Source organism: Caloenas nicobarica, chromosome 22 (genome assembly GCF_036013445.1).
Source record: "Caloenas nicobarica isolate bCalNic1 chromosome 22, bCalNic1.hap1, whole genome shotgun sequence".
Lineage (NCBI taxonomy): Eukaryota > Metazoa > Chordata > Aves > Columbiformes > Columbidae > Caloenas > Caloenas nicobarica.
Genome location: NC_088266.1, coordinates 4,588,096 through 4,614,947, shown reverse-complemented (window position 1 = coordinate 4,614,947; position 26,852 = coordinate 4,588,096). Strand labels below are relative to the sequence as shown.

Here is a 26,852-nt window from a genome sequence, read left to right as displayed (position 1 = left end):
TCAGATGGCAGGCTGCCACCTCCTGAATCATTCACACCGCTTCCCGCAGCTCTTAGGTGGTCCTTGGAGGTATCCCATGCAATATGGCTTGCTTAATTTATGACAATCCCCCGGTTTATAGCTCCAAGCAGTATTGTTACGAACAGACTCTTTTTGTCTGGGAAAAATGAACAATGAATCATCTCAGAGAGACATTACGGGGTCAGATTTGTCCAGAAAGCTGTTTTTTGAAAACAAGACTGAAATGAACAGAATTGTATTTCCCTGATTTATTTTTGTAAACAAATCAGTTTGAAAAAAAGCAAACACACTTGTAAACAAATCAGTTTAAAAAAAGCAAACACACGCTCCCTAGAGTGTTTGCAATGCAAATATCGCAACATCGTGCCAATGTATAAGGAGCCTGAGGATGCGATTCACTAAAGAGCGACTGGATCGTCCACAAAGAAATAAACAGTGTTAAGCCTGAAACTCCCTGCTATTTTTAGGCATTCCTGGAGCCAGTGAAGAATTAAAGGAGCCTGATTTCATGGGGAAATACTGCCGGCTGTTGAGCGCTCGTCTCCAGCCGCGTCACCCGCGGTTCTGCTTGGGACGGGGCTCGTGTGTCCGACCCGAAGCCGCTGCCGCTCCTTCCCCAGCCCAACGACGCGCCCCGCGGGCCGGGGCCGCCCGGCCGCTGCCGCCGCCCGGCCCCGCCGCGGCCCCCGCCCCTGCCCGCCGCGGCCCCCGCCCCTGCCCGCCGCGGCCCCCGCCCCTGCCCCGCCGCGGCCCCCGCCCCTGCCCGCCGCGGCCCCCGCCCCTGCCCGCCGCGGGCTGCCCCGCGGGGCGGAGCGGGCCGGGCCGCGCCCCGGGCCAGGCCGGGGGCGGAGCGGGGCGGCCGCCGGGCGCTATTTGGGCCATGTGACGGGCCGGGCCCCGCTCGCCGCGCCTGGCGCCGGGAGGAGCCGGGGCGCTGCGGCTCCAGCCTCCCCGCCGCGGCGGAGGAGAGGCGGGCGCTGCCCTCGCTGCTCTCCGCTGCGCAGCGCGGCCCCGGGAGCGGCCTCCGGCGGGGCCCGGCCCGGCCATGGTCCGAACGGTAGGAGCCGGCGGGGGCGGGCGCGGGGCGGGTGCCCGCGGGCCCGGGTGGCTCCTCGGGAGCGGCGGCCGGGCCGGGGATGCCGCGGCCTCCGCGTCCCTCCGCGGAGGAGCCTCCGTTCCCAGCGGAGCGAGCCTCTCCCTGCGAGCTGCCCAGAATCGGTGCCAACTTTAAAAAAAAAAAAAAAAAAAAGAGAGACAACAACAAGCGGCAGGCTGGGGTGAGGCTGAGCTCTGACCCCGCTGAGCTGCTCCAAGGGACTTGCAAACCCCGGGAGCTCGGGCGCTGTTTGCTGCGTGTGAGTGTGGCCGGCGGGGGGCACGGGGAGCGCTGGGCTAACGGGACACCTGTTGCCCAAGGAGGCGTTGGGGCCCGAAGGACTCGCGGCGTTTGCAGGCTCCCGGCGCTGTGGGATGCCGTGGGGTGGGTGGCTGCCAGAGGCCAGCTGGCGTGGCTGTGTGTGGGTTTGAAAAGCAAACACCGGTAATGTCAGTTTGGAGATCTTCGGCTCTTTAAGGAAACCGGGCTTTTTGTTCAGTGTGTGTGGTTACAGTGGTGGTCTCTGGAGCACACCTTATAAAGCCTAATTAATACATGTGTTTTGTTACTACACAAACCTATGCTAATACAATGGGAACTTATATAAGCCCATATTTGAAACACCTAGGCTATTGTTACGAGAAGAAATGAATCTTGCTGTAGCCTTGCGTTGAAATGTGCCATGTGCTCTCCTTTTTACCTGAGAAGCGGGCGGTCAGTGTGGCTGATTAGAAACCTATGAATTGTCTGAGCAGTTGCTCAAGATAAGGAAGTTTACAAAATGATTGTAAAAATGGGAGTTGCAGCCTTGGAGAAAGATCAGGGTTTTTTTTTCCTGATAGCAATACAGGATGAATATATGAACCTTTTGTCCCAAAAGCAATCTTCGCCGTTCCCACCCCTCTGATATCTGATTTCTACACCAGATTGTGCATTGCAAAGCACAGCAGTGTAGGCAGCTTAGTCTTGCTGGGTGCAAGTTGACTGCTAAATTACCAAGACCGAACTACATGGAGTTTCCAGTGACTTGCAGTAAAAGAGATCTGGCTATAGGATGGATGGGGTCAAAGTGGCTATTCCAGCCCAGGACGAAGGATGTTTTCGTGCAGAGTTGATAAGGGAACCACTGGGAATGTGATGGAGCTGTGCTATTGTTTACAAAGTGGATGGTGATGCGGGAAAGCACTTAACTGGCTTGTGGAGGAGTATCTTCCGATGGGCCAGTGGCTGCTGCGATGTCTCCTCCCCACGCGGTCAGTGTGCCCGGCTGCTGGCCTCGTCCTGCTTCTCGCTAGTTGTGTTGATGGATGCATAAAGCAGTAATTTATTCTTCTCCCTCTTAGTTCTTAAGAGAAGGGTTGAGATCCAGCAGCGTATTCCTCTGGGAGGCATCGAATTATTGCGGTACATCAGCTGCAGGCTTTTGCAGCCTCTCTCCTCTGCTTTAGAGGTTACTGAAGTGCATTATAATGTGGTTGGAGTTTGTAAACTTCTGTTAGACACTTCTGAGATGTGGGTTTGTGTTCCAGGAACTGGCTAGCCATGTGCTCTGTGTGGAGCCAGTTCACTGCTGCGAGATCCTGGATGTGGAAAATGTGCTCTGCTTGCTGCTCTCCTGTGTCTTTTTTTATTCCCCCCCCCAGTCTCCTACATTTCCTTTCCTCAGAAAAAGTAAAGCAGTCTGCAAGGACTGCTTGCCTTCTCAAATCGGTCTTGCAAGGGCTAATTAAGAATTCACGAAGTTACTGGAATTAAAAATCTGTAGCTAGTGAGCCAGTTAGGACACTGTGCATGCCAGGCTTTGTGAATGAGAGCAGACCGTGCTGACAGTTAATCTTCCAGGTCACAATGCAGCTTTTGAAGAATGGAAGGTATGGAAGGGAGTGTGCTCTGTCTGAGTTTCATGTCTCACTCAGATTTCTGTGGCTGGTGCCACTGAATACACTGGAATAGGCACCTGGTATCTCTTTCAACCAGGCTGGCTCTGACAGGCCAGTGCAAGTCGTGGTTATAGTGTTGGGCTGTAGTACACACGTACTGATGGAATCTGGAGTCGCTGAGGGCTTGTGTTGACACGGGAGTGAGGATTAACTGGTGCTGGCAGGGAGCATCAGTGAGATGACCTCAGCTGGGCTGTGCTTATCTTCATGTCCTGTGGAAGGAGGCTTGTACTTGTATTAACTAGTAGAGTGATGTAGCTTTATAGCAGTGGAGAGGCAGCTTACTAGACCTGCACGGATTGTACTAACGGGCTCTGAGTAGTACTAAGTCGCTATGAGTTTCCCCAACCTCGATTCTACCAAAGGCTGGTATGTGACTGGCTATAAAACTTGCTGCCCTCCTTCTTTGTTTTTGCACACACGTGATGTGACTTAGCAAGTCAAGTTGCTGGTACAAGGTGCAAGTTAGACACTAGTTGCTTCCAGACAAAGCTGTGTGATACCTGCAGGATAAAAGTGAGTAAGTGTCTGAGAACCAAGGTTACTGAACTGCAGTCACTGGACCGCTTTGCTGGTGGTCATCATAGAATGGTTGGATGTCAAGGTGTTGACTCACTTCCAGTTGTAACACCACTCTGAGCAGCAAAAGAAAAAAAATCTTCCTTTGATTTACTCCATGTAAGTAACTGCTATAGCTGCTGCTGTTTCAGTAATAATTATTGGGGGAAATGAGTGCAGTTGTCCTTAGCAAAGATGGCATATGTGCTACACAGTGTGAGTGGGAGAAAACTAGCTTAAAAGTACTAGTTTCATGGAAGCATGGAATCATTTTGGTTGGAGGAGATCCTTAGGATTATCAAGTCCAACCATAACCTAAATCTAGCACTAAACCATGTCCCGAAGAGCCTCATCTCTACATCTTATAGACCTTTTCCTAGTGAAACAGATTTGGTGTGAGCTGGATGCTATATTGAGGTCCGCCCCCAGGATGTGACGGCAGTGAGTAAGGGTACTGACAGAACAGTCAGCTGAACTGTGAATAATGTCCTCCTGTTGAGCTGAAATAGAGTAAAATTTACTGTCCCAGCCCAATGGACTCCTGGGTGCTCTGGGCTGCCCTCACAGAGACCCCTTCTTTGCAAAGAGTACAGAGGGGAGAACGATTTCTTAGCACGTTAACTACATTCGAGCTCTGGGCCTGGACCACTGGGATGAGCAGATGCAAGTACTGCTACTGTAGAATAGTAAGGCTTTTAACCAGCAAATCCTTCCCTGGGAGAAGGGTTTTCACTTAAAAGAAAAACTTCAAACCCCACCACCATCTGCCTGATTTCAAAGTGAGAGGAACAACTTTCAACTGGAGAGCTTTGGGGCAGAAGGTGGTAATGTCTGAAGGGAGTTACCAAACATGGGCTTTTTCTTATAGCCTGGGAGGGGAATTTGATCAAGCTTGTAAGTTGGAGCAGCTGTGTAGATGTTGGTTCCAGACTGCTTTCTTTGGATAGCTGGTATGTTATCAAGTCAGGAATCTGTCCTGAGGAGATCCCAGATGGGGCCTTGACACCATAAATGTACAAAGGCACTCGGTTGCACAAAAACTGCAGAAACAACTTAGTTTTAAAGAACATGAGCCACAGATGGTAAACAGCCAAGAAAAGCAAGTAAGGGGTAAGGCCGAGCTGTTCTCTACATGAAAAGGCTACATTGGTGTCAGATGCTTAGAAATTCCTAGTTATAACTTGACTGTGGATAAATTCTGGTTTGAATGGCCTTTTGAAAGTTAAGCTCTGCACCAGAGATGTGAAAAATGCCTGCATTCCAACTGCAGTGTCTGGAGGCTTGAGGGAAGTCTGGGATTTGCCGAAGCGCGGTTCTTGCCTAGATAGCCTAATTTGTTGTCATGTTGTGCTTCAGGAGCCCTGGGTCTGTAGTGCTGTAGCCTGGTGAGCTGCGCTGCAGGGAAAGAAGCATTGCTTCTCCGTGAGAAGGGAAAAATGATCCTTAAAATGCTTCCAAACAGTCTTTGGTCGGTGCTGTGGAGGAATTGGGACATTTTGTATGTGGAATGGACGGGGTTGGTGCTGTGTTGTCAGCAGTTCTACATGGGGACTGTCTCTTTGATAGACGGTCTCCCCATGCTATTTAAAGGCTAAGCTGGTCATATTATTGAACTTGGACAATGAGGGAGGGATTGGTTTGTTCCATACTAATCCCAGGGCACTAGTACATCTAGAACCAGTTTCAACTGGTGCCCGTGTAAATGAATACTTAAAACTTTGTGGACCAGCTGGTGAGGGTTGAGCTGAACTGGGAGAATTACCATTTATGTCCTGGTTCCTATGAACTGTTGAACAGCTGCAGAAGAAACCTGTTGACACATTGGCTGAAAAGAGGTTTGGGGCCTCTGTGACTCCAGAAAGTACCTGGCTTGACTCCTGTGGGCAGGAAATGTAGTTGCTCGGACTTTGTGTTCTGGGGTTATATGACAGGCTGGACTGTTCCCCTCCAGCTTGCTGCCACGGTTCTGCACTGCTGGCTTGAGCGCTTGGCTTCTGTGCCTGATGTCCCACTCAGTTTCACCACTGATGTTCTGGGGTTTTCCATATGGCACGTCATGCGCTTCCAGCTGGATCAAAACGGAGCTGGGGGTGGGAGTGAATCAATCTAGCGAGCGTTTTGGTATTTTTGTGAGCCAGGGCACTGCTTTCTTTCCAGTTATCTCACAGCTTTTTTGGAGTGCTGTGTGTCCCTCTTGCAACGAGGATCAGACAGGCAGTTATAAGTGGTTTCAGCCTCAGATTTGACTCTGGTATTGATTCAGTCACATGCGTCTCTTAGATCTTGCTAGCACAGCTTACTTTGCAGCCTAAGAGGAAAGGGCAGGAGAGCTGCATACATGGCACTGATTCCAGCAGGATATTGCTGTGAGGTTAGGTATGTGGCATGCTGTCTTGCCTATGTGCAGCTGCTGTGTAGAAGTTAAAAAGGGGCAGCTAATCTGCTGCGAAGAGTCTGTGAGCTTGGGTAATGGTGAAAATGCAGAGCGTGAAGGCAGAGCGGCATGGTAATATACTGCTGGTTTTCCACGTTGTGTGTTGGGGTAGAGAGAAGAAAGGGCAAAGTGTGTATTCATGTTTATTAATATGAGTTCATTTCAGTGGCTGAGGTTCATCCTGGAGTTTGGATACCGTAGTTTGTTTGTGGTATCTCCTTTAGGTAATTGACTCAGAGATGATCTACTCAAGGACCAGCCAGCTGCTAAATAGTTTAACTTTCCTAACTCAGTGTTTGCAAGAAACAGCTTTTGAAGGAACTGAGAGCTTTACTGGAGGGTTCACGCTACATGTTCCCCAGCTAAATCTTTCCTGTTCTATTGGGGTACTGGTGTTCCTCATGTGCTTCTGCTGCTCTGGGTATGATGCAGCCAAGTGGCTGTGGTATGTTGCCTTCCAGTGAGACTGTTGAAGGGGCAGGTCTTCTGTGCCCACACAGGCCCAAATCTGCACTTTTGGCATGAATAACATTAAAACCTGAGGCTTTACCTGAGTAATCAGATAAAGCCTGGTGTGCGGATGCTGAACTGGATTTGCAAGAGGCACAGCTTGGTGTGTCAACACTTTAAGTGGGAGGGGACACCTGACTAGAGAGGGCTTGGAAGGAGCAAGAACCACGTCTGCAGGCAGGCTGCGTTGTGCAAGGACCCTCCTGCTCGGCCGTAGCCAGAGCAATGCGCTGTGTTGCTGGGGGAAGCTTGCCAAGGGTGCTGTGTCACTCCAGGGTGGCAGATCTGTCCAGATGTTTGCCTACAAGGAACTACAGTGAAATCTGCTGCTTTACTGAGCTTATTAGTTTTGGAAGAGGAGAATCTTTGCTCCTAGGTGTACTTGCATATGTACTTGGTGGTATTTTTTCCTATAAGGGCTCTCTGCTCTATACCTCTTTTCCAAAAAGGAATTTGGCTGTGACTCATGAGATGCCTTCAGTCTTCGTCCCTTGTTGCAGAGTTGTGGTTGTAGGGGATGCTGTGTATTTGAGTTAGGAGAATGAATTTTTTTTTTTTAAGCTTATGGTCATTAAGGTGAACAGGAAGGTTATCGGGTATTATAACTAGTGCTTGCTTGGACGCATGTGCTCTTATGTTATTTGGATTAGGCTGTTTTCAAACCTTCCCGAAAATGCCAGCCAGTTCCTTCCCAGTCTAGACTGTTCTTGAAAGGACACTTGGCCTAATGGGAATCTCCGTTTCAAGGTGCAAAACAGTACAGCAGAAAGCTCATCACTCATTTTACTCTTGGGGTGGCTTCAGTGCTAATACAGTGTTCAGTGTACTCTTAAATCTTTTAGCGTGTCTAAGACACCCACAAAACAAGCTGGCCGTGGAAGCCGTGTCCGAGCCAGGGCTGTGGTGCTGAGCAGGTACCAGATGCAGGTCCTGTCCCTCGGCCAGCGGGGACAGAGCAGGTGGCCCAGCAGGTGGCAGCAGGGAACGAGGTGGCTTTGCAGGTTGCTGAATGCAACCCTGTTGCTTGCAAGACTGATAGAAAAGCTGGGCAGTCCAGATAATACACGCCTAGATGCATTTATCCATGGTTAGTATCTCTGCGGCCAGCTGCTTCAAGTCCTAGTATGGCATCACCAAAGCACTGGGATTATCTATAGGGGATGGATGTGTAGGGTGACTTATACTTTCATTGAATGTTGGAAGTAGTAGTGTAATGAATTGACTGTAGAAATGAAACGGCAAGTTAAGTTTGGGTTGGTTTTTTTTCCTCTCTGGTGTGAGGTTTTTAAGGGAGGAAAATAGAGTTGGATCTAGTGGCTTTGTTTGATATTCCCAGCATTAGATATTCTAGACAGTTTACATCTGTTCCATGTTTGGGAGGTTGTGGTGCACTGAATGGTGGGTGGCAGTGGCCTTCCCATTACTTCCAAATTGATGCCTGTACACGGTGAATCTTGGCAGAGCCATCCAGCCTCCTCAAAAGGAGGAGTAGGGACATCAGTAGCAGCTGAAAAACAGTTGAACATATGTTGGCTGAGACTGACCAGCCTTAGAAAAGCCTTAGAAAAGACAAAAGCTTAGATACCAAAGGAAGCAGCTACCATAACTGTGCTTGCACCTCTACAATTCTTGCTTGCTAAACTCTGGAAAAGCAGGGCAGCTTTAGATTTTCTGCTTGTTGCTAAGTACACTGAGTGCATCTTTCTTAAGAATAGATCTTTTGTTTTTACAAGGTTTCTTCCTCCCTCTCTATTTCTTAAGTTCTATTAATGTGTTTCTAACTTGGTTTCCTAATTGGAAACTTTCCATTGATGTCATGGGAGCTTTCTGTGGCCCACATCAAATAGCTTGGTTCACCAGGAATTAAGTGACTGTACAAATGTTTATATTAAACACTTATTTAGAAGGCATGTTGATTTATGAGGACCTATGAGGAATGCAGTATGTTGGGAGGATAGGTTGACTGTACAGCTTTTGTCTTGCCTTTGAACTGTAAAAGTACTGGCAGCTGTTGAATGCCTAGATAAAACAACTCTGGCTCACTTGCGTGGAATGAACTGGTCCCATCACCGATGATTGTGCTGTTTCTTGTCTCTTAAATTGCAGAGGTTTTTGAATGAGTAACTTTAATGGAAAGGACTCACTGCAATGTCTGGAATAGTCACAGCAGAAAGCTGTCAGCTTAATTACAGGTACTGGAATTTTGCTGTTTTAGAGAGGAAGCCCGCAGTTTAGTCTGCTGAGAAGCCCTAGGGAGGGAAGAGATGGTGAACATGCATGTTCTTCCAACTCTGCTTACCCAGGCTTCTGTGGTGGTGTCAGGGCATTTGGAAGGTGGAAACAGAAGGGATAAAAACCACCTTAGCATCCCTTTTCACCCCCAAACAGACCCCAGACACTGAACAGTGGCCATGTCTTTCCTTCCCTGCAGGACACCGTGTTTCTTCCTAATTTAAAGATCTTTTCAAAGCTGCTTGGGGTGTTACGGAACCTTCCTTACGAACAGAGCTTAAGCCAGTGAAACTGTTGCTTAGAAATGCGTTTCTGAGTGTGCCCAGTAAGACTAAGGGACAAATTCCACTCCTTGCCAATTGAACCAGTCACTCTGGGCACTAACCCGTAGCGAAGCAACCGAACAGTGCTGTGGGTGCATGTCTTGGTTGTGCGTTTTGGCAAAAACACTTCTATGTTACCACAACCTTTTTCCAGGAAAAAGTTGCTCTCAGATATCTGGCCACCTTACAGGGCAGATGTCCTCTGAAGGCAGCATGTGGATTCCTGCAGCCGCAGTTTGTATAACGTGCTTTAATCTGTTTAATTTTGGCGTGCTCTGTGCTTGCAAATCTGATTTGTCTAGTTGCACTCGTACAGGGATAAAACTTCAAGTGGTCAGGCTAGAAAGATGTTCTAAAATTGTGCTGTGCTATGCTATGTGAAGCCTTTTGCTGTGTGATGTAAGAACCTAGATGAAGCCTTTGGTCACCCTGCCTATCCCAACCAACCACAGCAATTTGCAAGGACCCTTTCAGGTAATGGTGAAAGCAAAACGTTGCATCATGCTGAGACTGCGCCCAGCTGTAGGCTTCACCGAGATGTACAATGTCTCTCTTCCTAATTACGGTATGTCCCAGGACAATTATACTTAAACACAGAGTCCAGCCATGTCATTAGACTTTTTTTGGCTAATGACAAGTCAGAAATGTAGTGAGGCATCATCCCAGAACGCTCAGCTTTGGGGAGCTGCTGTGTCTCTTCCAGTAAAGCTGGCGGTGGGAGTTGCCTCTTGTGTAATCTGTCTGCCAGGAATATCCTCTTAGTTCAGCACTTTGCGGGCTGCTGTGAGATGGTTTGTTGTTGTATGTATTCCTGGATGTAGAAGGCTTGCCTTACTAAGCACACCCAGGGAGTAAAGCTAATGAGTCTGCGTAGTAAAGGTATCTTGAGGGACTTGTCTTGGGGGTACCAGGAGGTGAGGGGGTGCAGACAAGAGCAAGGTGCATGTATATTCTTCTCCCTGGTTAGATGGTGCAAGTGGCATTGCAGAACGTACATGTTCTGTTCGATTTATTTCCAGTGGAAACCCACTGAACACCACAGCATGGCTGCTCTTCTAATGTTCCCGGTGCTGTAAAAGCTGTCATCCCCTGCCCTCGTGTGTGAAGCGCTCGTAAATCCACTTAAAACAGAGCACAGTCGACCCACCCTTGGTACACTTGTGTGACAAACGTCAGTGCTTCTGTTGCTGTTACAGGACTGGCCTTGACCATGTCTCAAAACTTGTGTTATATAACAACCTCATGATGATCCTGACTCGTCTCCCTGCAAAGAACAGACCGTACTAGGCAGACAAGAAATGCCAACGCTTTTTTCCTGTTGTTACTGGCTGGATTGCAAGCCGCTTATGCCCAAACATTCTGGAGGGGTTCAGCCATGGTGTGACTGCCTCCTTTTGCTAAGGGACATCCCTAGGAAACTGCTTTTCCTCTGGAGACTTGGAAGGGAAGAGGGAATTGGAAGCTGAGGGGGGATATTGTGGAGTTGAGCAAGCCAAGGTGCTTGATTACGCTGGGATAGCAAGTCTGGATTTGTCTGGACTCTTCACCTCAACTGGCTGCTGCAGCAATTGGAGAAGAGAAATTGCATCTTCTGGCTATGTTGTTGAATTTGGAAAGGGTTTTTCCACAGCTTTTGTTATGTTTTAAGGGTTGTTGCTGTTCCGAGATCAAACTTGAATAGAAAACATAAGGCTGCTGCCAGCTTTCTGTCACAGACACCTTTTATCTTGCGTTCATCTCTTCCAAGCAGATGCTGCTTTCATTTCTTCTACTTTTCTGCTACAAGGCTAAAATTAACAGCCCTTTGATGCAGGGGAAAAAATTGTATTTCAAAGCAAAGTACCTGGTTAACTGACAATAAAACTGGTTTTATCTTGAAGGTAATTCAGTGTTCCTCCTTTGAAACAAATCTGAGGGTTGGAAGCTCCTGAACCCTGTTTGCTCGGAGTTAACGAGCAGATCCCTCCTTGCTTGGGAACATCAGTGACTGTTCTTTTTGGGTGGGAGGTCAAGATGAAGCTGAGCTTCTCAAGGTGAGGACGTACGTGGGGAAGAGGGTGGCAGACACTGGTGTTGATGCACATTGTTCCTGCAGATTGTTTTCCTTCCAGCTGATTACAGGGTGCGGTGTGTGGCTAACACTATCACGAGAGCTCCAACCGTGTAGCTCAAGGTGGAGCACAGCAGGAGGAAGGAGCAGAGGAGAACACGGGACTTCAGACACCGCATTGTGGCGGTGAAGCAATCCGTGTCCTCCAGCCAGACAGTTCTTGTTCCCAGGCCAGCCCGTCCTCCCGAGCCTTCCTGCCTTCAAAGGCTTGCACTGAGCATGAAGTTTGTGTGAACATCCAGCTTCTGGCTTTCATCTTTTCCACTTAAAAAGATGAGCCCCGTTCCTGTGAGGTGCGATGCTTTCTAAAGGGCGGTGTGGTGAAGCCGTGTGTGTTGGGAGGATTGTTTCCAAGGGGGATGCTGAAGCATGTCTGTCCTCCAAGGGATGGCAGCTGGTGGATAAGGCTGAGCTGCAGCATTGCCCATGTAGCAGGTGATCTTGGGGAATGAATAATTCCTAAACTAAGGCTGTGGCTGGCTTGGCTGGTGGTCAGGACATGAAAGAAAAGATGTTGCTGTAATTTAGCATGTTATAAGAACTACATGATGCAGCAGAGGCACATCTGGTGTGCAGGTTATGGGTCCAAGGTCTCATTTGAGAGTAGGGGCTGGGGGAAATACCTCTAGAAAATGGTACAAGGTAGATGTTTTTGGAGATTAATTGCAGAAGGCATCTTTTTGGAAGTCATAATGTTTTTTCATGTCTGCCTGGTCCTACTGAAACTACCAGACTTACTGAGGGAGGCCACAGAAGGCTTTTTTGCTGGCGCTGGAGGCATTGGAAAGTCTGACAGGCTTTCAGGTTAGGAAGCCTAAATATGATTTAAAGAACCTATCATGATGGAGCTCCTGCTTTGGATGCATGTGCAGGGGTGCTGACTTCTGAAAACATCCTTTTGCTACATGAACAGAATCGTTTCCTAAACAGTGTGAAAAAAAAATATAACTTCCTCAGTGACTCAACTGTCTCTTCTTGTGAGGTTTTGTCTTTGGTGGTGACACCCTCAGTCTCCACAGACCTCAGGACAGGAAAGACCTGAATCTATAGCTTAAGCTGTGAAAGATCTGCTGGGTCTTTACACATGAGGATGTGACTTCGGTCTTCTTTTTCAACACTTAACTAGCCCAGGATGAAGAGATCTGGGTAAACATAGTAGATGAATGCTGGTTTTTTTCCATGTGGCAAGGTAAGACAAAGCCTTGTGAATGAAATCTATGTTTATATTGCTTGGAGTAATTCACTGTCCAGTAAGAAGGCACTGACAGCTAGAAAGAGGCTGAACTACGTTCACTTGTTTAGGACTTATTTGACATGAGAATTAACACTAAATTCAACCTGAGACTGGCTGATTAAGAAGCTGGAATGGCCTGAACAGAGAGGAAGATGCTTAACCCCAGAGATAAGGAGCTGGGGTGGGGCGTAACTTCAGTTCTGCACCACAGGGCCCTGAATTTGCTGTGACTGAACATGCTGCTCTGCCCTCTTTTGCAGAGAACAGTGTTCTGTTTGTGATGCTTTAAGAATCTAATGCTCTACTTGAAGGGAGAAGAGACACTATTGTAATGGACCAAGAATTATGTATTTCTACTACGTGGCCCAGATTTCAACTATGCTTTTTCTGTAGTGCTGGTGAGTGGTACCGGACGCTGCACAACTTCCCCTCTAGCATAGATGTATTTGGTGTAGACACACATACTGAAGCTTCAGACACAATAAACCTATTTGAGGGCAACAGGCTAAGTAATCCGGTGCTTGGCAGCTGCATCATTGTGGGGATTTTTGCTTTACTGTTAGCAGTGCTTGCGACATCTTTAAATGAAAAGAGGAAGGAGGAGGCAGTAACTGGGCAGCCTTAATTTGCAATTTGAGCTACTCTAATATTATTTTCCAGAAAAAAGGAATCCTGCTGGACTCTACATGTCTCCTGACAGAATATACTGTATTGCTTTTAGGAGCAGGGATTGAAATCCTCACAGTGTGCTGCATACCTTACATTTTCAAGCCATCTGTTTGAGCAAATGCTGCTTTTCAGGTCTATACTACCCAAATCTATGTGACTCTAATACAATAAGGGCGCAGTTATTGCTCTCGTACTTGGTGTGTACTAAGTGACTTTGTCCAGCTCTCGGTGGGGTCTGTGTTTATGGAGGTGCTGTGCTTTGCCGTATTCTGCTCACTAAAAGCAGCACAACAGCTATCCTGGAAAAAACTGGGACTTCTAAACCAGCACTTGAAACAATTGGGATGCCATAGTCTTACTCTTATGACTGACAAGCCCAACCATGTTGCTTCCCCTGTTCCTTCAAACACATAGCATATGAGAAGGGCTTTCTAAAGACCTGCTTCTAGGCAGGGAATAGCTAAAGTAGGAGGGTGACCTGCCGTGAAATGGGAGAGGACAGCACAGCCGTACAAGTGTCTTTGACTGCCCTGCTGTCACCCAGGGAGGAGACAGGACGGGGGTTTTGAGGACTGCTGAGAACTTCAACATGGATTTCTTTTAATGCAGCTGCTGCCAGCATTCAACCACAGTGATTCATTGTTAGCTGTTTCAAGGGGAAAACAGCACTTTGTTACCAAAACCTTTGTCCTGATAGCTTGTTTTGTTGGCTAATCTTGCAGTCATAGCAAAAAAAAAAAGTGCTTTTGATACAGGAATGGAAACTCTGGATAGAGTAGAAACATCAGGATTCATTCCTTCTACCCAGTACTCCCCTTCCCATCTACAGACAAAACTAATGAATCAAGATACTTAAATGGACATGAGGGATGGACCGTGAGCTGTGTGGGCTGCAAATCAGTAAGTGGGGAGGGGGAAAACTAAAAGCAGGGAGCTCTTGTGCAAGAAGGTGGTTTATTATGGATTATGTGGGTTTCTTTAATGCAAATGGCTCTGAACATAAACATCTACTATTTAAAATTTATGGTGGCTTAATTGTGGAGGAAATGCCTTTCTAAATGCAGCCTACCTTAGGATGTTATGGCTCCAGCGCTGGAGGGAAGAAGGGAGAAGCATTAGGTAGGCACAGCAGCTTGGCCACATGCTGGCTTGCGAATGCTGAGCAGTTTACTACTCCACCTACTGAACGGCTTCTGGAGGAGAGAGGCTGTCAAAATAATTGTTTTCTTCTGCTCCTCTTGTGAGCTGTCAGCAAATGTCTGTAGCACGGGGCAGTGAAGCAGCTTGGGGAACAATATAATCCTGGATTGGTTCCCCAACTCAGTCTTCAGTGTGATTGCACTGTCCTTTGTTGGTAAGTTTGCAGTTTAGGTTTTAAGAGCTGGATCAAAGGCAGACTTTCCAAATGCTTGCTCTTCTCTTGGCTTTTTGTGAGGCTGGACCATGTAGAGCCCTGGAAGACCATGGGACTTGTTCCTGAGTAGCCATCTAACCTGCAAGCCCTGAAGATAAGCTCATCTGACATGCTTCCATGCTGGCCGCATTAGCACTTGGCTGTCTTGGAGTTACGAAGCTCCTTGTACAGATGAAATGACAGCTCCATCCCTGAAAGAGTCTTTATCTAAGGGTGATACTAGAGGGCATCTGAACAGAAGCCTCAGTGTAATCCTTGGTTTTAGAAGAATTTCAAAAGACTGGGCTGTTCTTTGATTTTTTTAAGAATGTGTGGCAGTAGAAAAGCAGCAGAGAGTTGGCTGCTGAAGGACAGGGAAGTTGTACGACGAGTGCTGTTAGACAGTGTACTTGGTGGTTCAGCCCTGCAAACTAGTCTTTCAAGTGCAGCTTGTTTACAAAACTGGGGTTTTCTGCGTTTGCAATGTGGCAAGCATAGGTTTCAACCTTACAAAGATGTGAGGCTTCCTGTGGAAGCAGAACTTGTTTATGTGCAAAGCCCCAATAACATAAGGAAAAATAATTGAAGGTGGTTGGCCAGGTACAAAGGTGTAAAAAAGATCAGCCTCTGGACAAGATGAAAAAAAGTTGCATGTGATCTGTCTGCCTCCTGTGTGCTTTATTTCCCATTGTGCTTAGTCCACAAGCAGATCATAGAGCTGTCTCCAATGCACGTAAAGAAATCAGAACTGAAAAGCCTGTGACTTCTGCAGTTGGTGTATCTATGCTAGACTAGGTGGGTTTTTTTGATCCTTGGAGTGGCATAGTTGAGGATGGGTGGTGGCTGTTGCTCGGGGTTTTAGTTTACTCACATGTGCTGCTCTGAGTAACATCAGTCCTTTGGTTTGGAGAACCAGATGCTCCATACATGGTGTAACAGGCCATGCTGCCTTCATCATGCTGCCTTTCAACATTGCAAACGCAGCTAGAAAACTTCTGCAGAAACTGAATCATCCCAAGGAGAGGAATGCTAGAGTACCATGTTCATACAGACAAGCTGCTTCTTGGTGGTTGCAAGTCCTAGTAGTGTTGTAAGATGATACGGTCTCAGCTTCCTTGGGCAGAAGCCTTTGCTGGTATGTCTCAGGGTGGGCATGCTGCTGCCTTGAGCAGAAGAGCGGAGCTCTTGGTGTCTGCATAGTAGATGATGGGGCTGTTGGCTTAGCAAGGCAGCTTGTTAACTTTGTAGTCTAGGTAAATAAAACATTTCCAAATACTAATTGTGTTGTTCCCCCCATCCCTGGCATATCTTGAGCACAGTTACTTGTCAAGGGTCTCTCACTCTGGAGGTTTTTCCTTTTTGCTGGGACACGTGCCGTCTTTCTTCATTCTTTCTTGCACAACCTCTAGTGATCTCAGTTTCACTTTCTGTAGAGGCCACGCAGCTCTGCCAGCAACTAAACCTGCTGAGCCAAACAGCTTTTGCTCCTCGGGAGGTGGGGCTGACAAGCTGCCCCTGTGGCAACCTTCTGCGAGGTGCTGCCAAAACCCGTGCTGTGCAACGAGGGTTGTCCGCCCTGCCCTGATCCCAGCAAAATTGCGACACTCCGAAACTACCTCAAACCATGTTCTTAGCGCAGTTGTTCCTGTCATCTGTTCTGTAGCTGCTTGGTCGCTGCTAACACAGCACTGGGAAACTTCAGCAGCACAGGTGAGCTTTTTCCCCAAGGTTTGATCAACGTGTAATGGGATGGGAACGGTGCTAAAGCCAGGAAGTTACTGAAGTGATTGCATCAGTGCTGGATGAGGCATCTTGTAAAGGGCACATTTTTGATGCTAAGAATTAATGCCGGGAAATTAAGTGTTCTGGTTCTTTGGGGTTGAAGTTTGAATGCTACTTGAGGCATGCGAGTTCTTCTTTCTCCACCGCGGGATGTTTTTGGCATTGGCTTTTATCTTGGTTTTACAGAATGTCTATGTGATCAAGAGAGCAAGGGAAAGACCTCTGGTGTTGAAGCGTGTTCTAGAGACCGTGACATCTGCCTAGCTGGGTTCTTGGCTGTGTTTTATGAGGTTCACTGCCAGCTGAAGGGGGTAAATGTGGTCATGGGCTCTGCTGTGTTGTACGTGGCGTTTTGGTGAACTAAACCAAGATGACTGCCCCAGCCAGAGAGGTCTGTGCTAGGCAGTTATTTTGCCTGGTTCATGTCAATGCCTAAACAGAAGTTGTACAACAGCTCTGCTCTGCCATATAGGTTTGGGGTTTTTTTCTTTGCAGAGCTTTGTTCTCCCCATTTGGCATCAGGGACTTCAACACCTTCTGTTGAAATGTCTTTGTCTCCCATCTTAATCTATTTGCAGCAAGCAATTGTTTTGAAACCTGGCGTATCTTCCTAGTATGGCGAACTGCCTACTTGCTCTGAACAGCTAAACTGAGGGGAGATCTAATTCTCACTGGAAATAGCAGTGAACATTTTTCTCCGAGACACTCTTGCAATTTTGTTGCAAAGCTTTTAAGCCTAGAAGGTTAACAATAAAACTGAAAATTGTATGGGAGCAGAACAGAGCATCATGGGGATGAGCTTATGTTTATAAAGCAGAGCAGAATTGCAGCAAGCCTGATTTGTTGATATGATAGATAAAAGCACTTTTAGTGCTTACACTTGTACCTAAACCTGTAGCAGATCAAAGGTTTTGAAGTAGCTAATTCCCTACTGTATCTTTTCATTTATGGCTGGCTGTGTCTTATATCAAGCTGCCCAGGGCATTAATCCTTAATTTAAGAGGGTAAGCTTTTCTGTTTCTGTCCTGCTGGGGGAAAGTCGTTATTGTCTTGTGCATGAAGAGGCTTCTCCTTTTAAAAAATGAGGGCATAATTGTGTTTCCTGACTGTAGGGCAAAGTGCCGCTCTGCAGTTCTAGACCAGACTAGTGCCAGGCCTAGCAGAGCCAGCTCTGAGCAGGAATTGCTGCCTTGCCCTCGTAAGCAGCCATGCGGCGCGTAAATCTTGGCACGTGGAGCTCAGTATCTGGCCTGCTCTCAGTCTGACCGACCCCTTTGTTCCAATCTTTTTTTCCTGTCTTTCCCCCTTTCTCCTTATTCTGGCCATTGTCCTTCATATGGTGTTAACAGCGTGCCTGGGAAAAGTCATAACTAAGGCAAGCGATGAGTGGTGCTTGTGCTGAGGAAAGGCTGCTCTCGTTGGAGCAGGCAGGGAGACCGTGTCCTGGCACACATGCTTCTGAAGTCCCCCTTGCCTTTCACTGTGGTGATTCCCTTTCTGGTGCAGCCGCCTTGAGGGAGATGTGATGAAGCTTCTATTGGCAAAAGGCAAAAAGTCATAATGAACGAGGCATTGTTTTGCTAATGAAGAGAATTGTCTCCTCTTGAGCGTTTTGTGCTTCAAAGCAGTCTGCACCAATACTCCTGCAGTCTGCTTGGTGTTGGTTCTTGCTTCCTATGCAGTGTTCTCACATGTACTGTACAGCTCTCGGAGAAATCTCTGCCTCTCCTCCTTCTGCCTGTGTTTTGTTCCTTTATCCTAATCAAAGTTCCAACAGCTGGATTTGCCTGTAGCCTTCCACACGTGCTTTCTCCAGTGCCTTGTTGACAGCCTTGTCCATATGCCTTGGGAATGCCAGGTAGTTCATCTGGTGCTTTGTGTAGAACACCAGCTGATGCAATTTGGTCTCAGCATCCTCATGCTCTGTTTCAGCCTGAGCAAATGACTTACATGGCAACTCTAAAAATTATTTCTTCTGGTCAGCATTAATGTGCCTTTTACAGGGAAGACACCTGTTAGAGTGACTTCACAAATCTCTTCATACCAGAGCTGGCGTCAGCTTTGAGGTATAAAAAAAAATGATAATTTGAGTACACAACAGTGTGAGGGCTCCATACTTGGGGCGGGGGGGGGTGGAAAAGAGGAAAGGAAAAGTAGTTCTGTCTCTCTTTACTTAAGAACTGCCAGGTTTGAGCTTACTGTTCCAATGGCATACCCTGGACTAGTGGTAAAAACCTGTAGGGAAGTTGGTGAATTGATCCCAGATCCAGAGCATGCATGAGCCTTCCCTGTCACCTGCTAGCTGAAGCTTTGCTGTTTATGTCCAGTAACCTTATTTTTAAACCAGATCTGATTCATACTCTGTTTCCTATGCCAGATGAGGTCCTTGGTTGTGAGTAAGTGTTGTGACTGTAGCTGGCAGGAGCTCTGGGTGATTGCCTCACTTCAGGAAATGTTAAAATAACACTTTTTTTTTTCTTAGAAAGCTAGTTCGCTCCCCTCCCGCTTCTAATTCTCCTAATAGCTGCCCCCAGTTTGGCAACGGTCTTGCAGAGGGTTGTTTGTGTTGCCGAGTGAGAGCAGAGACGCTTCCGAGGATGCAGTGCTGGAGAAGAGCTATGCAAAGCGAACTGGTATCGCTAGCCAAGCTGGCTTCAACTTTTGAGAGGTTTCTCTGAAATTTGGATGGAAAACTGCTAAAGTGTGAGAAGAATCTCGCTTCCCCGGCTCTGGACTCTGCATCTGAAGCTGGGGATTTTTTTTTTTTTCCCTCTTGGAGAGAAGCTGCCCCAACTGCAGCTGCTCCTTTGAGACAAACCCTACCGCAGGTTTATCTGCTCTCTTGACTAATTCAGTGGGGCCAGTGGTACCAATAGCTGCTGCAATGGGTGCATGCTGAGGCTGGACCCAGAAGGTCTTGGCTGCTGGTTTGGACTTGCAGTCAGGCCTCCAAGGTGCTTAGCAAAGCTTTAGTGCAGTTGAAGAGAATTTTCTCCTCAAACCTGTAGCAGTGGTTGCTAGCTGCTTTGCCAGCTGATCCGTGAAAAGTTTGTAACTCTCCAGATGGAGAAGCTCTGGTTTGGTTTTTTTTTTTTTTGGATCCTACCTTGTTTGATCGCTGTCGTGGTGAGATGGTTTGTGTTCAATTGGGAAAAATGTAAGTCTCGAGCATTACGGTGTCCTGGGTTTTGAGTCTTCTGCGTTGAATGAACTCTTTTCTTGCATTTTCCAACCTAGACAACATATAAGTGATTGCGATGTAAAACCAGGGTTGGCTGGAGGCAGCTCAAATACAGATGTGCTCTGTGAAGGTTTAGTAATACAGTAATAAGGAGCAGTGCACTCACTGTAAAGAGAAGATGAGCTCTGGCTGAATCCATACCTTCTTTAGACAAAGAAGCAGAAATTCAAATGCTGTTCTGAAGGGGGCATTGGAAACTTAGTGCCTATCTATTTGATCTATATGCTATCTCTGCGTTTGTATAAGTAGTATGCATCACCCTTCCTTGCTGGTTGAAAGGAAGGACAAGTTGTCAGGATAAATGGATTAAAACTGCTTTGTAAATGTTGCATACAAGGCTGTATGTGCTAATGTTTAACTCCTTTCTTGTTTTTCTTTCCATCCATTAGGCCATACTGACGAGTGCACATCTTGACAAGGTCTCCTGGTAACCTTCTCTGAAGGGCTGAATGACAGCAGGAGCGGCCGGGTGAATCGATGAGCTTTCCTTGGGAGCCTATAAATAGGCAAAATCAGAACACACAATGGGTCAGAAGGTCACAGGTGGGATAAAAACTGTGGATATGAGGGACCCTGTATACAGACCATTGAAACAGGAACTCCAAGGACTTGACTACAGCAAACCCACACGTCTGGACGTGCTGCTGGACATGCCTCCGGTATCGTATGAAGTCCAGTTGATGCATTCATGGAACAACGATGATCGCTCGCTGAATGTATTTGTGAAAGAGGAAGACAAACTCATATTTCACCGGCATCCGGTGGCTCAGAGCACAGATGCCATCAGAGGCAAAGTGGGGTATACCCGAGGACTGCACGTGTGGCAGATAACGTGGGCCATGCGGCAGCGGGGCACGCACGCTGTGGTCGGGGTGGCAACGGCAGATGCCCCTTTGCATTCAGTAGGGTACACGACGCTGGTAGGAAACAACCATGAATCCTGGGGGTGGGACCTTGGACGCAACAGACTGTACCACGATGGCAAGAACCAGCCGAGTAAAACCTATCCTGCCTTCTTAGAACCAGACGAAACTTTCATTGTGCCGGACTCCTTCCTGGTGGTTCTGGACATGGATGATGGGACACTGAGCTTCATTGTAGATGGGCAATACATGGGTGTTGCATTTCGGGGACTCAAAGGGAAAAAGCTGTATCCAGTGGTAAGCGCAGTGTGGGGACACTGTGAAATACGGATGCGCTACTTGAATGGACTCGACCGTGAGTATAACTCCCTGTATTTGTTCTAGCAGTACAGATCTGTGTGCTACTGAAGTGCAGGCTTACTAGACCATCCTGGGGAGGGTTTTCATTTGACAGCAGTAGGATTGCTGGAGATGGCTTGGAATCATTAATGGCTAATTGAAAAAGTTTGGCTGTGCACATGTACTGTTACTTGCAGGGAGCAAGCAGGGTTTGGGGAGACAGAATGGTGGGAGAAGGTGATGCCAGTTGTCTAGTTAGAGATGACAAACCTTGCTATACCGCTACCAAAGTATCAGCAGGAATGTCCTCCTGACAGATGCGTTATTGACAATGTCATCCTGGTGTCTCTTTACAGGAAACAGTCTCTGAGGGGCAACCACCTTCCTTAAATGTCTAATGAAGGAACTTTTAGAATACCTTGTGGGCCGGAGTAGGAAGATCTGTCCATATTTAAGGAAATGGGAATGTCTCATATTTCAAAAGTAGCTTATTTCTCTGCTTCTTTTGGGGCAGAGAGTGCTCATTTCTAGAGTGGGTCTGGATATTGTAGCCAGCCCAACTTGTATGCAAGGCCTTTTACTAATAGGAACACCAGTCTCTAGCTAAACTTAGTAATAAATTTGGCTGTCCAAATGTGCTAAAGTCTGTTATCTCTTGTAGTCAGAAGTTCCCATTGGGCCAGACTGTGACTCAGTCCTCTGGGTAGGGTGGAGGACAGAGGTGAAGGAAGTGGATTAAAATCTGGATTTATGATGTTTAGCAAAATAAATTTGGCAGTATTGATATGAAAAGAGTAGTGTTTCCCCTGCATTCCAGAACAGTGTCTGCCTAAAGGCTGTAACATACTAAGCTGTTTTATTTGTGTTTCGAACATGTTCTAATGCTGGGCCAGCAATGGCAAATCCCTGGCACTGGTGACATGGGGCACAAAGCTGACATCGGGCACCAGAAAAACCGAACTGATGGGAAGAACCAGGAAAGCCGTGCAAAGAGATAGGAGCAAAATCCACAAGTGCTTTGAGAAAGCAAGACCAAATAGAAAGCTCTTGGCAGAGCGCTTTCTTACCAAAAGAAAGAAACTGAGCTCATTCTGCCATGACAGTTTACAGAATGGCAGCAGCCCCAGTAACCAGGTTTTTCTGATGGGTCAAAGCCAAAATGTGCAGCTCCCCTCAAAGCCAGCAAGTCTGTGGAGTTGCTGGCACAGAACTGCACTTAGCAAGGAAATGGCCACCTCCAGCACTGGATTTGGTTGTAACGTGCTCTCGGTATAGGAGTGAATTGTGGGCACAAGGCCAGGAATGACGGGACGCTATTTTGGCACAGACAGAAAGAAGGTGTCTGGCTCTAACCACTCCTGAGCATTCAATAGCAACACTGCCCAGTGACTGTAGTGCTCGTGAATGGAAGGCGGTCACATGTGTGTGTGCTTTCTCTTTTGGTCTCTATCTCCTGTCAGACCGGGTTATCAGTGCCAACTAGATGAGGACAGAATTCTTGTTCTTAATCTCTGTGGGAAGAAGATCCTCTCCTTTTAAGGCCATTAAAGGGGAGTGTCTTACGTTAATGTCTATAGGCTTTGAAGGTTGGGGCCCCTTGTCCTCTGGGATGCTCGCTAGACAATGGCTCTGGCCCCGCTGTCTCCAGAGCAGGAGGAATTGGGGCAGACGCTGCACACGGTATATTTCTACCCCAGTGGTATAAAGATAAGCTACACTGGGAACTGCCAAAGCAGTGCTGCCAGGAATAGGCTTCTCCAGCAGTATCACAGCCAGTGTTGAGACGTGCAGAGCTGTCCCTGCGGAAAAGGCAGTGCGGATGCTGCTGCAGGTCATGAGCAGGCAAGACCATCCGTACCTTGGGCTGAGCGCAGCCGTGTTCTTACTTATAGCACAGAATGTGTATGGTGAACGGTGGGGCTTGGGAAGCAACAGCGCTGCCCTGACAGATCTGTTTGCTCCTCACCCAGCGTGCATGTAGAGGTGTGCATATAGAGGTGTGATTCCTTGGGAATAATTGATGCTTGAAGCAGTGGGAGAACTTTGGAGAGCTGCTAGAAAAAACATTCCACCGCAGCTTCCCCTGGAGCAGGTAATGGCTTGTGATCCATAGCAGGGAAGGAGAGCGGGGAAGCGGGCGTGAGTTCAGCTCTGGCTGCTAACTTGAGGAGACAGACCAACTCAAGTGTGTATTTCCTGACTTTGTTACCAAGTCTCTCCTTAGCTAACAGACTCTCCTTCTCACAGACTTTTTGCCAAAAACTAGACAAAAATGAGCTTTCTCCACTTTTCATTGGAAGCGTTTTCTCCGTGGAACAGTATGACTGGTTTTTCCAATGTAGAATCAGGAGCGGCCTGATCAGAGGCTGCTGACAACGCTGTTCTGTTGGAGCGCTTAATGGTAGCTGTTATCTTTGAACCTGGAAGGGACTCCTATCCATCTTATTGATGGAATTAATTCTGGTAAAAAACGCAGTAACATGGCCATGCTTAGGCGAACCCAGCTTTCCTTGTCTCTCAGCTCTAAGCTGTATGAACAGTCAGATTAATTTGGCTTGTAGTAGTGGAAGCTCGAGCTGTTGGCATCTATCAAGGTTCCTGAAAACTGCAGCTTTGCAGCCAAACTTTTCCATTCCTGCGGATGTTTCTAGGTGTCTGTGTTCAGCCCAAGATGTCTGTAAAGGAAGCTTTCTAATGGTGCATGCTGAGCCCTCGGGCTATGAGAAGGATGTCTAGTTGTCTGCTTAATTTGGGATGTTTTTGTGTTAGCTCTCTCTCAGGGGAGGAGAAACCCCTTAGGCTTGTGCAGCTTGCTATGTAAAGGTGAGCTCTGACAGATTTAGCAACAGAAGCTGTGAGAAACTAATCGGTGTCTTCCTGTGCAGCTGTGATGTGTTAACTCTGGCTTTGACCTTAGTCCCCTGCATGTTGTGAATGACTCTTCAGCATCAAAGGGCCCCATACACCATTCCTGAAAAACTAGTAATATCTTGTTCAGTGTTTATAAGCACAGGATGCAAAAATGATAGCCGAAGGCTTCGGTCTCTCCCAGGTTTATGATACGGGAGGGAATCCTCTCATGGAAAATGTCACAATACAAGGCGTGACATGAAGCTCTGACAGACAGCTTTGTTTTTCATGGGAAATATGTAGTACAAATGAAGGGGTTGGCAGCTGTTACCCTACTATATAAGAAACAAATCACGGTACTTTCTGGGTACCCATACCACATGATGCCATCTAACTGTTTGCTGCAATCTTTACTTCAGAGGATCTTTTACAAAGCTTTTTTTGGATACCGCATTAAGAGGCACAAGCTAGAAGATGTTCTGACTTGAACGGTGTTGAAGAGGGGGAAGCTTCCATTAGGGGGTTTTCTTTGTTTACACACATAAATGGCTTAAATAACCACTGCAGAAATATCATGCTCTGCCTGCATATTTGAGGAGCTGAAGTTGCCGATGTGTGGATGCTGAATGGCTTGGGTCCTGCAAACATGCCAAGCATTTGTTTTTTCTTGCTCAGTGTTTTCTGGGGGATTTTTAGAACTAGCAAAATCAATGTGTAACTTGTGGGTTGGGATTGTTAATGTCTTGGGTCTCTTTTTCCCAGCTGAACCACTGCCTTTGATGGACTTGTGTCGGCGAGCTGTGAGGCTTGCTCTGGGCAAGGAAAGACTGAACGAGATCCCTACGCTGCCGCTGCCAGCCTCCCTGAAGAGTTACCTGCTCTACCAATGACCTTCGTGTTCATGGATGGAGAGTTGGAACCAAGGCAAAATATTGGAGCTGACTCCCTGGGCAATGGGTTCTCCACACTCCTGTCATCACTACTGTTGGAACTCCTTGGCCAAAGTATTCCTGCCACTGCTTAAGTCTCCATGTGCCCTTACTGGCAAGCTCTCAAGGAACCCTTGCTTCACAACTGTTTTGTTCTTTGGAAGTTGCTTCCTCAGCACACTTACAAAAGGAACATTTACAGAAGCTCTCTGCTTCCCTGCTTCTCCTGAGAAAAGGCTGTTTTCATCCTTTGGGTTGTAGAGCCTAGGAGTGAATGATTTTTCTGCACCAGCTAAAGGGAAGACCCTAATTTGGGAGAAGGGAAGGCATTAGGAGTGGAAATGTTAAGACCAGGTCCTACGAATAGAACGGCATGGAGTGGCCAGCAGAGTTGGGAAGAGTCTGGAATACCAGAAGAATTAATTGCTGGGTCTTTAAAAACCAAAAAACCAACCCTACTCCCAAACCCTGAAACATGAAAACCAAGAAGCCTTCCATGAGGACACTTCTTAATTTGGAGAAGGTCATTATGTTGCTGATGTTTGTATCTCTGCCAGGACTTCTCACAATGTTCTGATGTTGTTTCCTAGACAGTGAATCCTGCTTTCTTGTTTATCACCATTGCTTTCTCAGTTCTCTGGCTCCATCCTCTGTTCTGCGTTTTCTCGATGGGTTTGACTCAGTTGATTGAGCAGTCATATCATGCCTTCACCTGCCTGCTTGACGTAGAACTGCAGGTTTTAGTCCAGGATCAGGGGTTCCTTGCTGATGTGGGGACAGGGAAGGGACAAACTTCTTGTGCAATAGGGCAAGACGGGCTGTATGAGCTGAGACTTGTTACACAGCTGTAGGTCCTGCCGTTTTAGGTCTGCTCTCTGTATAGCCTGTTCCATACCAAGGCTTTAGAGGAACACAGTAATGTGCTTCTCTAATTGCTCTGCCAGGGAATTCTCTTAAATAAGCTGCTTAAAGTCATCAAACCCAGGCTGTGTTCTGTCATAGACTGTCAGTATAATCTCCACTTAACTATGCAGCAGGAATAGTTCTCTCTTCCTTGCCTGGGGGTGGAACTTGTCCCAGAGGAGGTGTGTGGCTGCAGAAGCACCGTCAGCACCCGAGAAATCCAGAAGGTGATTGCTGCAGAATGTAACTTGTGAGACTTCAACAGAGACCAGTGGGGTGATCTTCAGGTAGAGCGAGAAGAAACCACCTCTCCAGAGCTGGGGGCAGGAGGGAACTGCAATAAACAGGACGAGCAATTCAGGCAAAATCAGCACATCCCAAATAGATTATCACCTCAGTAGCCAAGTAAAGAGGATGACACTCCTTTACTAGCAGGAGCTGCTCTCTTGACCTGCCCACAGGTTACTATGCTGCCTTTCTGGGGTTATTTTGCACATTTCTTTGTCTTGAAAAATGTTTGTGTGGTTGGTTTGTTTTGCTCTTGAGTTATCCCTTCAGTTCTGTGTAGGTACAAATGAGTTTAGTCGTTGAAAATGTTAATATATATTTGTGGTGTATGTATAAGAATGTTTTAAACAGCTGCTGTAGGGTACCTTTTTTAAAATAAACTACTTGCATAGTATATTTTGTAAAGCACAGAGTTGGTGCCAAGACTGGGTGGGGTGTGATGTGCCCCTTTTTTAATCTAATATTATATGATTTTTTTTAACATAGGAGTTTTTACTAGTTTCTGTTACAGGGTGGGACACAAGAAAATTCAGTGTGTATGGAGCCCTGCTTGGTTGCTTTCAATTTGAACCAGTGTCTTCCAGAACTCTGGGGAAGCAGCTGTGTTCTCCCTGCTTCTAATGCTCTTTGTGCTCCCTTGTTTCCATCTCTTCTCACTTCATCAGTACATTGCTTTGTACAGTTTTAAATTCTGACTTTCTATTTTATGACTGTAGATAATACTCAGTAACCTAATAAACTTTATTAAATATTACTCGATGCTGGTTTTTATTTGCATGGAATGATCAGAGTACTTTATATCTAGTTTCTACATGAAAGAAGCCAGACCAAACAGGTAAAGCGAGGGCTGTTGTGGCCTTGTCTCTGCTTGGAAGAACAAGAGTTTAAAGCTGGCATCTAAAAGGTGTGTACAGGTGGAGGACAAGCTGCAGCTATTGGTACAGGGTGCCAGGGTGTGGTAGCCTGAGATGTTATATGGCTGGCACTAGTGCCTAAAAACGGCTACTCCAGATGGTGTTGAATAAAATCTGTGATGAGACAGCAGCCTTTGTTTCATAATTTAACTTGGTTTACAACTCTATTACACCATACTCCTTTTTCTTCAAATAGATTGAAGTAGATTCAAAAATCAGGGCT

General features: G+C 47.0%; 1 protein-coding gene across 2 annotated transcripts; it reads left to right on the top strand.

Moving 5' to 3' along the window:
- The first annotated feature begins 864 nt into the window (after positions 1–864).
- On the top strand, positions 865–26,445 carry SPSB1 (splA/ryanodine receptor domain and SOCS box containing 1). 2 transcript variants are annotated; one of them, XM_065650068.1, is made up of 3 exons: positions 865–1,078; positions 19,933–20,761; positions 24,358–26,445. In XM_065650068.1, exons 2-3 carry the CDS (start codon positions 20,068–20,070, stop codon positions 24,483–24,485), a joined length of 822 nt encoding a protein of 273 aa, XP_065506140.1. In that variant the 5' UTR covers positions 865–1,078; positions 19,933–20,067; the 3' UTR covers positions 24,486–26,445. The 2 variants fall into 2 exon arrangements, with proteins under 2 accessions (XP_065506140.1, XP_065506141.1); XM_065650069.1 differs by having other exon boundaries at positions 865–1,376.
- Positions 26,446–26,852: the final 407 nt, after the last annotated feature.

Excerpts from the sequence above, each read along its gene's own strand:
- SPSB1 (XM_065650068.1), top strand. The coding sequence starts at position 20,068 with ATGGGTCAGAAGGTCACAGGTGGGATAAAAACTGTGGATATGAGGGAC. Across the intron at positions 20,762-24,357 it reads CTACTTGAATGGACTCGACC|CTGAACCACTGCCTTTGATG; the intron begins GTGAGTATAACT and ends TCTTTTTCCCAG.